At 40.2% G+C, this 12,975-nt stretch overlaps 1 protein-coding gene across 1 annotated transcript in view; it reads left to right on the top strand.

Annotated features, from left to right (window-relative positions):
• Positions 1-12,975, top strand: part of Pde1a (phosphodiesterase 1A) — a 274,051-nt gene that overhangs the window by 178,987 nt on the left and 82,089 nt on the right. The window contains exon 3 of the mRNA XM_032903560.1: positions 12,795-12,908. Within this exon, the coding sequence (XP_032759451.1) occupies positions 12,795-12,908 (114 nt within the window). The remainder of the gene's footprint in view (positions 1-12,794; positions 12,909-12,975) is intronic.

Genomic DNA, 12,975 nt, shown 5'->3' with positions numbered 1-12,975 from the left:
ATGGTTGCCTAAAGGGCAGTCCATAGGAGAGACTCTGGACAATCCCTGGAAACAAAATGTGTGAGCAATATTCTCAGTATCTGTTCAGCATATTAATTTCATAGAATTATGAAATGATTATTAATTATGATGTGATTGTCTCTCAAATCTCTTCCTATATGACTCATTAATGCCATTTATGTTAAAGAAAAAACATGCATACAAATGGTCGTTCATTCTGATAGAAAACTAAAATTAAATTACAGACATATGTAGCAGAGAATGGCCTTGTCAGACATCAATGGGAGGAGAGGCCCTTGGTCCTGTGAAGGATCAATGCCCCAGTGTAGGAAAATACCAGGGCAGGGAGGCAGGAGGGAATGGGTGGGGGAGTGGGGGAGCACCTTCATAGAAGCAGGGGGACAGGGAGGGAATAGAGGGTTTCCAGAGGGGAAACCGGGAAAGAGGATAACATTTGAAATGCAAATAAAGAAAATATTCAATAAAAGAAAATAAATAAAATTACAAACATACTTTCTAGCAGTAGAGGTTATTTAGAAAATCTCTCTTGAACAGGCTTTCCAACTAATTGGTGCTTATCCATCATGGATTTGTGTTATAGCATTCATACATTTATCACTTACTCATTATATTTTAAAATTATATTTCTTTTTTTCATACTTATGTACAATGAAATGCAATCAAACATAATCCCCATTTCCCTCCTTCGATTTCTTGACATCCTCTCCTAACTTCATATCCAATTTGTAGTAACTCACTGGTTCCAATCAATGCTGCACGTGCATGCCACGTTTATACTTTATCAATACTACATAGGTGTGGGTGGGATGCTGAACACACCATGAGTAAACACTTTGAACATTGAGTCATCAAGGTTCAGTGGTAGAGAACTCATTTAGCATATTGATTGCTAGCACTACTAAAAAGTAATAAATAATATACACTCATGAAAAATCCCATAATCAACATTTTGAAAGTATCATAAAAATGGATCAGGTCTATAGATCTTAAGAGCTTAGATGTCCAACTGTTGAAAATTTAGGCGTGAAGCATAGGTCAGCACAAGTAACTAAAGGAAAACATCTCCAAAATATTTACATTGATATTTACAAAGTTACCTACATATGTGAATCACCTCCAATGTTAAACATTTGAATAACAGCTTTTTACTTTATCATACAGATATTCACTACTAAGTGAAGTTTTCAAATCATGCTCCATTATGAATCTTACTACTTAAAATAGAAAGGTGTCATTTATATATATATATATATATGTGTGATGTATATATGCGACATAAGTTTACATGTGTGATATACATAGAACACGTAGGGATATGGAATATGTGTGTACATGCAGGTAGAGAGGTCATATGAGGACAAGAGGACCTTCTCTACTACTCTTTTGCCTTATTCCATTGAGACAAAGACTCTCACTGAATCCAGAGGAGCAAGGCTGGTGGTCAGCAGTTTCCAGCAACACCCCTGTCCCTACCATCACAGTGGATGGGTTACAAGTGCGTGCTGTTGTTACTACTTTGCTATGTTAGTGCTGAGATCCCAACTCAGGTCCTCCTGCTTGGGCATCAAGTGCTCTGACTCACTGAGTCATTCCCCTACTTCTGACATCTGTTGTCTAGAATCAAGCATTACCCATGCTTCTGAGAATTTTTTTTCACTTCTAGTTATTCCAAAAAATATCTGGGAAAGATGAACCTATGAATATATTTGTACATCAAACCTCAGGCAGGAAATATGAGTAGGAGAGAATTTAAGAAAATCTGAATGTTGGAATTTAAATCGTGTGAATAGCCATTTTTATCAGAAGCTCCGTAGAGCCTCTCTGAAACCCAGCTCTGCTTTGCTTGAGGATTGTCTTGCTTCTGTGCTTGTATTTTTGCAAGATGTTTACTATGGCTTTCTAGTCGCTGCTTTCTACAGAACACAAGCTATGTTCTAAATGATCATTGAATTATAGCTGAAGTAAGCACATTCTATTAATACCACCTTCCTGAAAGGAATTGGCATATTTTTTCATCTAAAAACTTGATCGCCACAGAGATAAATAACTACAAGGCCTCCAGTGTTCCAAACTCAGACGGCATTCGATCCCGAAGCTATACAATTGCAGCACACCATAACATACCCAAACCTAGAGATATGCAGTACAGGGAGTACTCATACAAAGGAGGTGGTTAGGCACCATTGGGGAAAGCAGAATGGCGAAGGAGGGAGAATTCCATCTCACTCCAGGCTTACCAGTAGGCTTTCGGTTTTCTAGGTGTTACTATGCTAATTCTTTTACTTAAATCTCTGAAGGCAAAGCAACAGGAGGAGTTTTGCTCAACATGAACGAGTGATTTATTATCATCCCCATGTTGCAAATTATTCCTGCACAGCGACCAGTATGCTAAAAGTTTGCCAGAACAGTTAATGCCGATTTTATTACTGCTAACGTTCTACTCTGAAGAAACAGAATAAAAACTTAGATCTACATCTGAAGATATGAAAGTACAATTGTACCATTTGAACAAATATGAGATAAGAAGAAGGGTCCTTTGTGGTTTTGATACCAAGTTTAGGTGCTTTTGTAATACTGTGGGTTCGGCTTTGGTTTGGCTTGGATGTGTTTCCAGGCGGTGTCTCACAGCTTTTGAATTTGCGATAGAGCTGAGGATTATATATCAATGATATTTTAGATTTTTCCAATGCTTTAGATTTGTTTTCTTGAAACTTCTCAAATGTATTTAATATTCAACTCAAAATAACATGGCTCCAGTGTTGGAAGCTGAACTGACCATTTGTTTAAGCACTGAAATGGTTTTTTTCCTTTCTATCAGTAATCATTTGCTAAGTAAGACTGAGTGTGTGTTACCCTAAACAGTGAACAAGAGAGGGAATTTTAAAGATTAACTCCTGCATAACTTTGTTCCTTTCAGTGCCCCAGCATCTGTCACCACCACTGTCTTCTTTAATTTCTTTGTTGTGAATACATATGACAAGGACACCTCATTTTGAGTGTGCAGTTACTCCCCTCTCAGCAGGCTGTGCTTAACATCTGGTTCTTTCAGGGACTGCCCAATTACCAGCATCCTGGCTGGCCTCTCTTCTATGTGGTTAGCATTTGATAGGTTTCTTGAGATCACTTGGTTATTGCAAGCCGTTTGTTCCACCAGCCTGTGTTAAGTCATTTTTTTTCAAAAGCTAATTTATTTTATTTTAAATACCCCTAAGGAAAGATCTCATTATGAGTTTTCAGCACCAGTTTTATTTCTTTTTCCTCCCATGGGACATTGTAAAACTAAATTGCAATAGAAAAGTCACCATGAGCATTATGGAATACGAGGGAGTGTCACACCTTTGAAAACACTGCAGTCACTGGTGAGAAAAAGTCTGGCTGAAATTTGCAAAAGATGAGTCAAGCGCCTTAGAGTGCTGGACGCACTCCGTGAGTCTTCGTAGTCGGAGCCTCAGGGTGAGTCAGGGAGCTGAAACAGAAGATCTGCAGAGTTATTCACTGAGCTCGCAGAGCAGAACTGGCTATCAATACATAAACTCGGAATTATGCTATGATTCTTCACTTCTTAACGCCCTCTGCCATTCTTCCTTACTATGGCGATAAACAATCTTTTTATGTTCACAAACCGTTTTACACAGTACCAAGTGGGTGGTGTCCATTTGCCTCTATAAACTTCTTGATCAATGATATTTTATCCAGTTATTTTGATATTTCATAAAAAATGTCTTTATTAGTTTTGCCTATCGGTACCTTATTTATTTATATTATTTTTATTATTGGGTAAGGATAATGAATTGTCATATTACTTATTTTTTTTCCAACTTGAACTCTGCTTCCCACCTAAAATCATAGTAGAGATAAGCCTTTATAAAAATGAAAGTGAACAAAAGAAAAGTAATTGGAGAGTGATGTTTTAATGACATTTGAAGTATGGTTTGTAATCAGGGAGAAAATTGGTAGCTGTCAGTGGAGCACAGCAACCATGTGGATCCCCCACCGCAGGGAAACTGAACTTATACATTTTGAGAGAAAATGCTTCCCAGCTTACAGTACTCTGTCAAACTGTCAATCAAATGGAAAGGAAAGAAAAAAAAATATATTTTTAGCATTCAGAGACACAAGGAGTTCTGTCCCAAGCACACTTTTTTGGAATGTTCCAGAGGATGTGAGTTTTAAAGCAAGATATGGAGAACTGAGAAAGGAGGAAGTGACTGAATCCAGAAACAGGTGATTTATAAAGAAGGTTGTCCGTAGAAGCCTCAGGGTGAGCAGTGTCCTCCAAAATAGGAGGGCAACTTGAACGGATTTGGGCCAGAAGAAAACAAACTCTAAGACATATCTCTCCAGAGTCAAGAAGAGAATTATTGATTGGTATCTGACAGATGTGGTGGGATCTGTGGGCATTGCCTGTAGATGTAGACATGATGATGGTCGGTATAATCGACTGACAACAGTAACAGAATCTAGGAATGGGATTGAAATAATACACCATCCCGCTATGCAATGAACTAAATCCATGAGATCAGAGAGGTATAAAGACTGTTTCATGGGCTTAGGATTGTAAGCATAATGTGAGAAGTCTGTATATGTACATGGAGTAGCCATATAAATACCCACACCCTTATCTAACAAGAACACTTAGAGAGCCAAAGGCCAGAGGCAGGATTGCCTGTGTCAGTGGCGTTGAGGGTTCCTACCGCAGAAGCACCAGCAGACTACCTAGGTCATTGTGATCCACTGTACAAACAGACCTCCCCACAATTACCGATGTGGGAGGCTCCTTACTGTTTGCCTGATTGTCTTGTGACTGCAGGGATCGCGTCTAAGGGTTAAGTTCTTGATTTTGATACTTTTGGCTTCCTAATGTTAACGAGGGGAGAGAGAGAGAGAGAGAGAGAGAGAGAGAGAGAGAGAGAGAGAGAGAGAGAGAGAGAGAATAGATCATCTAAATTAGAAGTTGTTAGCTTCTATTTTTCTTTTTGTAGTGTATACAACGGTCTTCCCAATAAAAGGTCCCCAGCTTTCGAGCTGTGTTGGATTCCTGCCTGTGCTAGGAATTTCATCTCTGGGGAAAGCGTGGGCTTTCAAGAGCTTCTTTAAAAGACTCAATTTTCTTCTTGCTGAGTGTCAAGTGTAACAGAAAGACTTCTATGCTTTGGGTACTATTATGGAAATGTTTCTGTTTATCAGGCTTTCTTATGTACGCTATTATAATTGGAAAAATTCCATTTTGATTTTCTTTTTGTAGTTTTATTTTTTTGTGTGCATGTTTCTCCAAAAATCTATTTTTGTATGATTTTCCCCTTCTCTGCTGGTGTATTTTTAAAGCCTGATGGTATGTGGTTCTGCATTAATTAAATGTTCCAAGCCACTTGTTATGTTTGTTTCCACCCCACTCCCCGAAAATTTGGATGGTAACATCTATTCCTCCTACTTGCCAAAAAGGACGCTTTCTGGAGGAGGAGTCTGTGGGATGTGAGTAGACCTGAGGCCATAGGGCTAGAGAGAGGAAAGCTGTGCTGTACAGAAAGGAAACTTTTAATAAAAACTCATCTGCTTCTTCTGCCAGGGGAGGGACTTGGAAAAGAGGAAGGAAGCTAGAACCAGCCCTGGACCTGCAGGCCTTGGTGGAGGGCTCGGCCTCAGAGCTCCAAAACTATAGAGAAAGAATTCCTATGTCAGCTACGCATCCCATGCTGTGATGTAGTTTTAGCATCTTTATTTAGTCTCAGACAGTCCAGGGCCCAGACTATGCAATGGTGCCATTGCTAGTGGGGCTGGGTCCTTCCTACATCAAATACCAATCCTCACAAAAGGCCAACCTGATCTCGAGAATTTTCTTGCTTGAGGCTGTCTTCCCAGGCGACTGTAGGTTGCATCAGGCTGACAACCCAGCGAGTCCGCCACCCCACCTCACCCTGCTCCAAATCCGTGCTGGAGTTTTGCTCTTGTCTTCTTTACTGCCCTCTTTGGTCTTAGTTAGTTTGTATTTTCAATTTTTTTGTCGTGCTAGTGAAGTTTCAGGGGTGAACAGTAATAAAGACTTCTAAACAGTAATCTACCATGATTACTCTTAAACCATAAATCCCTCATTATCTATATCCCTTTTGTTTGATTTTAGCAATATAACACAAATTTCCTGGTTCATCTTGCATCAGTGCCTCTCAGCAAACACTGCTTCCCAGTATCAGGCTCCCCCAGTGTGAGAGAGTCAATTTGCTTGTGGATTTCTAACATTTCTAGATGGTCTGCATTTCCTGGGGGTGGCTGAGCCCAGACCTTAGATCAGATGCCCATCAGTACAAACGATCTAGAAGGCAGCACTTGGGTCTGTATTATTCCCTTCTGTGAAGCAGTGGAAGGGTGTCAAGTAGGGGAAAGCTTCCTTGGCTTTCCTGCCTTTAGTCTTCTCAGTGAATTTGCAGGGCTGCTGTGAACACCCATGGACGGGGCGGTGACCCTGCTCCAGTGGGGAGTGTTGTGGGAGGCAGATTCTCCACAGGTGATGGGAGAAGAGAGGAATAGTCTTTACACTCGGACAGTATTCACTGATGCAGCCAGAGTTACATCCTCAGGGATGCCCGTAGACCAGAAGCATCAAGGAACAGAATGGGTATAAACATTCAGAGAAAAGAGAAGAACACAGCAAGGAGATGGAATAATTAAGAGACTGGAAGAGGACAGGCAAAGATGAGGGAGGGAGGGGGGAAAGGAAGAGAGAAAGATGGCAGGATAGGAAGAGATTTGTGTTGAGCTTCCCTAAAATGTTTCCTTTGTAGAAGAGGAGGAGGAAGAGGAGGAGGAGGAGGAGGAAAGGGAGGAGGAAGATGGAGAAGGAAGGAAAGGAGAAAGAGGAAGAGGAAGGGGGAGAAGGGGGAGGAGGATCATTCAAGGTGACTGAAAAAGTTCCACGAAGCCTCCAGTCCTCCCTCACTGGTGCTCCATGCTTCTGATTTACAATATAAGCTCTCTCTCTCTCTCTCTCTCTCTCGGTTCTCTCTCTCCCCTGACCCCCATATAGGTCAGTCTCTGTCTAAGGCCCATAATAGAGAGCCACAGAGATAGGAGGGACAAATGGGAGGTATTTGACAAAATACAGCTGAGCTGAGTGCTAAATGAGTTCTCAAACGTCCAGGAGGCTGACATTTAAGATGTTAAGTTGCTCTCCAGCGCAGCTGTAATGATTGCTCCTTATTTGTAGCCTGTCGCCTTGATTTGAGTAAATAACTCATTAGCGGGCAAAAGTCTCTCTCTTTTCATCAAGACACAGCCTCAAATGCATTTATTACGTTTTAGCATAAATTTATTGAAATCATAGTGTTTCTGAGCTGTTAACAGTCACTAGGTCTAAATGATTAATTCTTTCTGTCTTAGAGTTGTACAGGTTTTTATTTTGTTTGTTCTGTCTCCAAGGAGAAAGAAGGGGTTCTTGAAGGTCTTTCTAACAATCTCTGTACTTAAAAGGGAATTCTTCTTTTACATGCTGGGAATCATGCAATGCCTATTTCTGTAAAACAATAAGCTAACATCCCTTGAACGAGTGATAAATACTTGACTAGCTTCTCACTAGAGAAGGGTGAAGACTGGATATAATTTTAGACTTAGAATAAACCACTCACCACAGTGGCAGGAGCTCTGTGCTCATGGGTCCCATGTCTCTTGATTCATCCACTCAAGCTTTGAAAGCAATGAAGAAATATTGCATCTAAATTGGACATCCACAGACCTTTCCTTCTGTCACTGTGCCCTAAAGGATACAGCATAGCATCTACAAATACAGTATGGATACAGCATTATAGGTTATAAGTGACCACAGGAACATGGCCTAGGAGAGATGCAAAGACTATGCCAGTTTCTGAAAACTTTGAGACAGAGACATGGGTATCCGTAAGAGTCCTGGACACAATCTTGTCTGTCAATAGGATTCCTCTGTTTCTTTAAATGAAGACTATAATCACATCTAAGTGCATTGAAGGCTTATATTGTTTAAGGCTACTATAATAAAGCTGATCACATGCTGTTTTATATTGCGCACACTTGAGGTATAAAATATGCTCCTAACGTGCACGCACACGCGCGCGCGCGCACACACACACACACACACACACACACACACACACACACACTTTTACTTACACAGTGGCCTAGACATAATTAGGAAAAGTCAGGGATAGGATCATCTTCCACAGTTAAGTTTGTTAGGGCTATGAAAGTGCCAACGGTGCATCCCTTAGTAAATGCCTGGGATCCAGTAGGATGCTATTCCATGCAGCCCCAACACTGTACCGTCAGAATCCACCGATCCCACGGTTTTCCGCATCATTTCTGTCAGGGATTCACATTTTTAGGGAACTGTGTAGCCCATAACTCACCAGTTCCCAGTGCAGTGCAGTGTGACAGAGTGTGAAATGGCCTTGCTTCTGAAGGTGCTGCTGCTTTGATGAGGCACAGGTGTTAATTTCCTGATCCTTAACCTTTGGTCGATAATTTCCTTTTCTACAGGGTCCTCGTTGCTCCTTTGTGCTGTGTTAGGCTCCAAGGCAGGCAGGACTTCCTGAAAGTCGCTCAGTAGCTTCTTGTCCTGATAGTGGTGACGTCATCTGTCCTTACTGTGTCTGTATTTAATGTGAGCACTAGCGTCCACCGCCAGGTTTCTTTCAACTCCAATGCTACTCTCGTGGTTCCTGGGGAGGACTTCTAACTCAAATTCAGTCTGATCCATTTCTTCTGGAGATTTAGTAGTCTGCATCTCTCAAGGATCCTTCTGACAGAGTTGTTAAATGTATTATCACAGTCTTCTTTTTATGATTTTATTCTAATAAATTGCATTTTAACAACTTCGTTGATCATTTTAGTCTTTCCTGTTGCATTTGGGCCAATATTTGTCTTTCTTTTCGTTTTATTTTCTTACAAAGAATTAGGTTTCATTATGGCACTTCTTTATTACTGATTTCATATTTACAGTTGATTCCAATCACAGCTTCCCCTCCCTTTTCTCCTTCCAGTTGACCTCATCCCCACCTCCTATTCCTCACCTCTTCCTTTTCTCCTCAGAGAAGGGGAAGTCTCCTCTGGACATACCAGCCTTGGTATGTCAAGTTATAGTAGGACTTCTCCTATTGAGCCTAGACAAGGCAGCCCAGTCAGGGGAAAGGGATCCAAGGGCAGGCAACAGAGTCAGAGACAACACTGTTCCAGCTATTGAAGGATCAGCGAGTAGACCAAACTGCACGTTTGTTACATGCATGGAGTGGGCCGGATCCATTGCACACATACTCTTTGATGGTTCAATCTCTATGAGCCTCTTTTTACCAGGTGAGTTGATTCTGTAGGCCTTTATGGTGTCATTAGAGCACTTTTCAAACAAACGTTTCATTTTCTCTTTCTCTTTTCTCATTTCTCCTCTGTGTCCCATCTCCATGTGCCCTCCCAGCCCAGGAACCTCCTTTCTGCTGTCCTCACCTATGATTATGTGATTCTTTTTAGACACACCTTAACACCTCATTATTGATCATTTTTTCTACCTCATTATTGACCATTTTTTCTACCTCTTCATGTGTCTGCTAAATACGCGACCATGTCAGAACAAATAAGGAGATTTATCAGTGTGTGTGTGTGTGTGTGTGTGTGTGTGTGTGTGTGTGTGTAAAAGGAATAAGTGAATCATGTTTTGGTCGCTAAATGTGGATAAAAACTTCATAGGTTTTATGAGATAGGTATTTTCCCAGATATATCTGGTAGTTTAGTAAAAACAAAACAAAACATAGCAACATAAGCAGTTAAAGATGACGATGATGGTGGTGGTGGTGATGTGATGATGATGATGATAAAAAGATTCTAATAAGAGTGGAGAACTTGGATACAATTTTTCATGTGTGTATATCATGTTTTCAGTTTTATTCATAAACATTCTTACATTCATATACATATATGCAGGTTCACTCAGTAATAAGTATATTTTGCTTATAGACAAGAGAGGTAAAAGGGGGGGAATCCTAATCATCCCAAAATATATGTCAGTCTTTTAGGGTAGGAAATACTTTTCTTTATAAAACTTGTTCACATTTCTGATGCACAAGCCTATTGTCCATATATGATGGACTCTTACCGTAACAGGCTACTACTGATCAAGTGGCTTTCTGGGGACCACTCAGGCTCTCTGAGTTAGGAACCCACCTGTATGTAACTTTCCAAGAAGTGCTCCTCTGGTTTTGTATGAACCTTTCTTTATTCTCAAGTTCTTCATTTTGATTCATTTATTATACATTTGATTCTTCAGAATTAGGTTTAGTTGTGTACATAGGAATCTTAAAGTAATTGTAGCCCCGAGTGGTCTTGTGCTGACACCTTCTTCTTGGTTCAGATGCCAAGTGCTGCAGCTAGAGGATCATGCCACCATTTCTGGCACAGATCACTTCCATCTTGTTTCTCTGACATTCTTGGGGTGGTGCATTACTTATGTTTTCATCTGTAGGATGTCAATTTTTGACAGAAACAACTTAAGGGAGAAAGGTTTTCCTTGTTTGCTGTTTCTGAGGCGTCAACATCATGAAAGCGAAGATACACTTGCTAAGGCAGCTCACATCACAGCCTGCCAGATAACTTATACTCTGGTGACATTCTCTTTCCCCAAGCCCATGAGAAGGTCAAGTTTCCCCCTCAATGAATTCCCAATTGGAAATGTCCAAATAGACTTACCTAGAGATTTGACAGAATCTTCTAGGTTGCTTGTAAGTCCTCCCTTGGCATGGTGAGGGAGGTTTTTCAGTTTGAAGAAAATAGCCAAGTGACAACATATAAAGCAATATAAAATCAGAGTATGCAAGAGACTTCTGTATATGTTTATTCCAATACTACTCATTAGAGCCCAAAAGCAAAACAACTTCAGTGTCCCATCTCAGTGAGTAAATGAGGAAGACGTAGTGCATGTCTATTGGAATACTATTCAGGCATCAACAATCGTTATGTAGAAAACATACTGTTTGCAAAGTCAGCTACAGTCAAACAGTACTCACCTTTCACAAGAACAGTGTATTCACAATAAATATTTACACTAGTACAGAGTAATGGAAGTGAAAAATCCTTTGTGCTTTCATAAATGAAAGGCAATTTGACTAAATTTAAAGGGTATGGGTCAGAAGTTTCCAAATCCTTTCTGTGCCACTTCACTATCCTCACATGCTGCACAAAGCCTCCACCCCAGGCTTACCACTGCCTTCTATGGGGCTTGTTAGAGTCGTACTTTCCGCGAGTTGGACTTTGTCTCCCTGTGCCAACTCTGTGTAAGACATTTTCTATGTACAACTCACGTAGTGATGTCTGCGGGTATTTTATTACACAAAATTAATGTTGTGAACGTGTGATAATTCACACCTCCTTGAGAAGTTTTAACTAAGCTGTGACATTTTCTATAGAGAAAAATGTTTCTCCAGGTGGAGGAATGTCAACTGCCTTTTGCAAAGCTCCCAATTCCTTCTCAGATATAATAAAGCTCGGTATTGGAAATCACTAAAAGTAAACTGCCAGAAAATTAAAGCCATCCTATTTCAGGTAGTGCTCGAGTGTAGGTGTGTTCTGCCTTCGCCTCTTAACAGAGATGAAATGAAAGTGTCTGACAGTTTAGGGAAATAGCTAAGGCATCTTCCTATTGCTTTTCTGGGTACAGAAAGGAGTTTATGGTCCTCTGTAGTCTATGAAAGACAGTGGGTCTGGATAAGTAATGTGGTTCCAGTTCAGCCCAGGAAAACACTTCCAAAAATGTGTGCTTTACAATGTAATGCATAGAAGTTCCCCAAAGTGTTACACTCATATCCAGATCGCTTGTATTATCTCACTGTGTTGGATGTCTATTGCTGTAAGACCATTATCTCCAAATTCAGGGTCCTAAAACATTGACCTTAATCATCTCAGAATCTGTCAATCGACATTCTACTTTTTTTTTCTCTTTTTTTTTTTTTTTTTTTGGAACTGGGGACCGAACAGGGCCTTGCGCTTACTAGGCAAGCACTCTACCACTGAGCTAAATCCCCAACCCTGTCAATCGGCATTCTAGACCTGACTTAGTTGCACTTCCCACTTTGAAATTTCTCTAAGAATTGAAACTCCTGGTCTTGTGGAAAATGCCAAGAGAAAATATTTTTCAGACTCACCCTGGCTTAAAAAAAATTGTAGCAAACTGGTGCTGATAAATGTTTCTCACTCTAACTAATACCAGATGGAAATGATTTAAATGAGGAAGATTTCTCTTGGTTCCTGGGTTTGGGTATTTCAGTCCATTGCTGTAGGACTGGGCTGAGAAAGTGTCATGGAGGGGAGAGGTCACTGGGACAGAGTTGTTCATCTCCTGGAATCAAGCTTCATCTTTCATCTTTCTGCCTTTGTTGCAAATAGTGAAGAATAGTCAAGGTGCTGTCCAAAGATAATGTAGTCAGCCCTGAGGAAGCAGAAGGATCACAGACTAAATTCTAAGCCTAAACTTTATTCTTAGGAAAGTGTCTTGAACATGTTGTCTTGAATTTTCAAGAGAACTGACCTTGAATATGGGTATTATACTACACACTAATATTTGTAATATTCCTGAGATGTGAATACCATTTCTAATAATTACTTACATTAATAAGATTGGTTTTAATTGTACAAAATAAAAATATTTCTAAATGATGACCTAGAAGTAGTTATGTTAACTGTTGTATTTAGTTTGTGTGTTTGACACTGAGCTATTTCTACTTGGTTATAAAAAAAAACTATTTCTCTCTCTCTCTCCATTTTGGAAATAGACTAAGATGCTTAGTGAAGCAGCTGGAGAAAGGTGATGTCAACGTTGTCGACCTAAAGAAGAATATCGAATATGCGGCATCTGTACTGGAAGCTGTTTACATCGACGAGACAAGGTGAGTCATTGCTCCACCCAATATGTCTTCATTGCTTCTCCTCTCTGTCTCTCTTTTTGACCCTTCT

The sequence above is a fragment of the Rattus rattus genome, chromosome 5 (genome assembly GCF_011064425.1).
Source record: "Rattus rattus isolate New Zealand chromosome 5, Rrattus_CSIRO_v1, whole genome shotgun sequence".
Taxonomy (NCBI): domain Eukaryota; kingdom Metazoa; phylum Chordata; class Mammalia; order Rodentia; family Muridae; genus Rattus; species Rattus rattus.
This window is presented reverse-complemented; position numbering and strand designations above follow the sequence as displayed.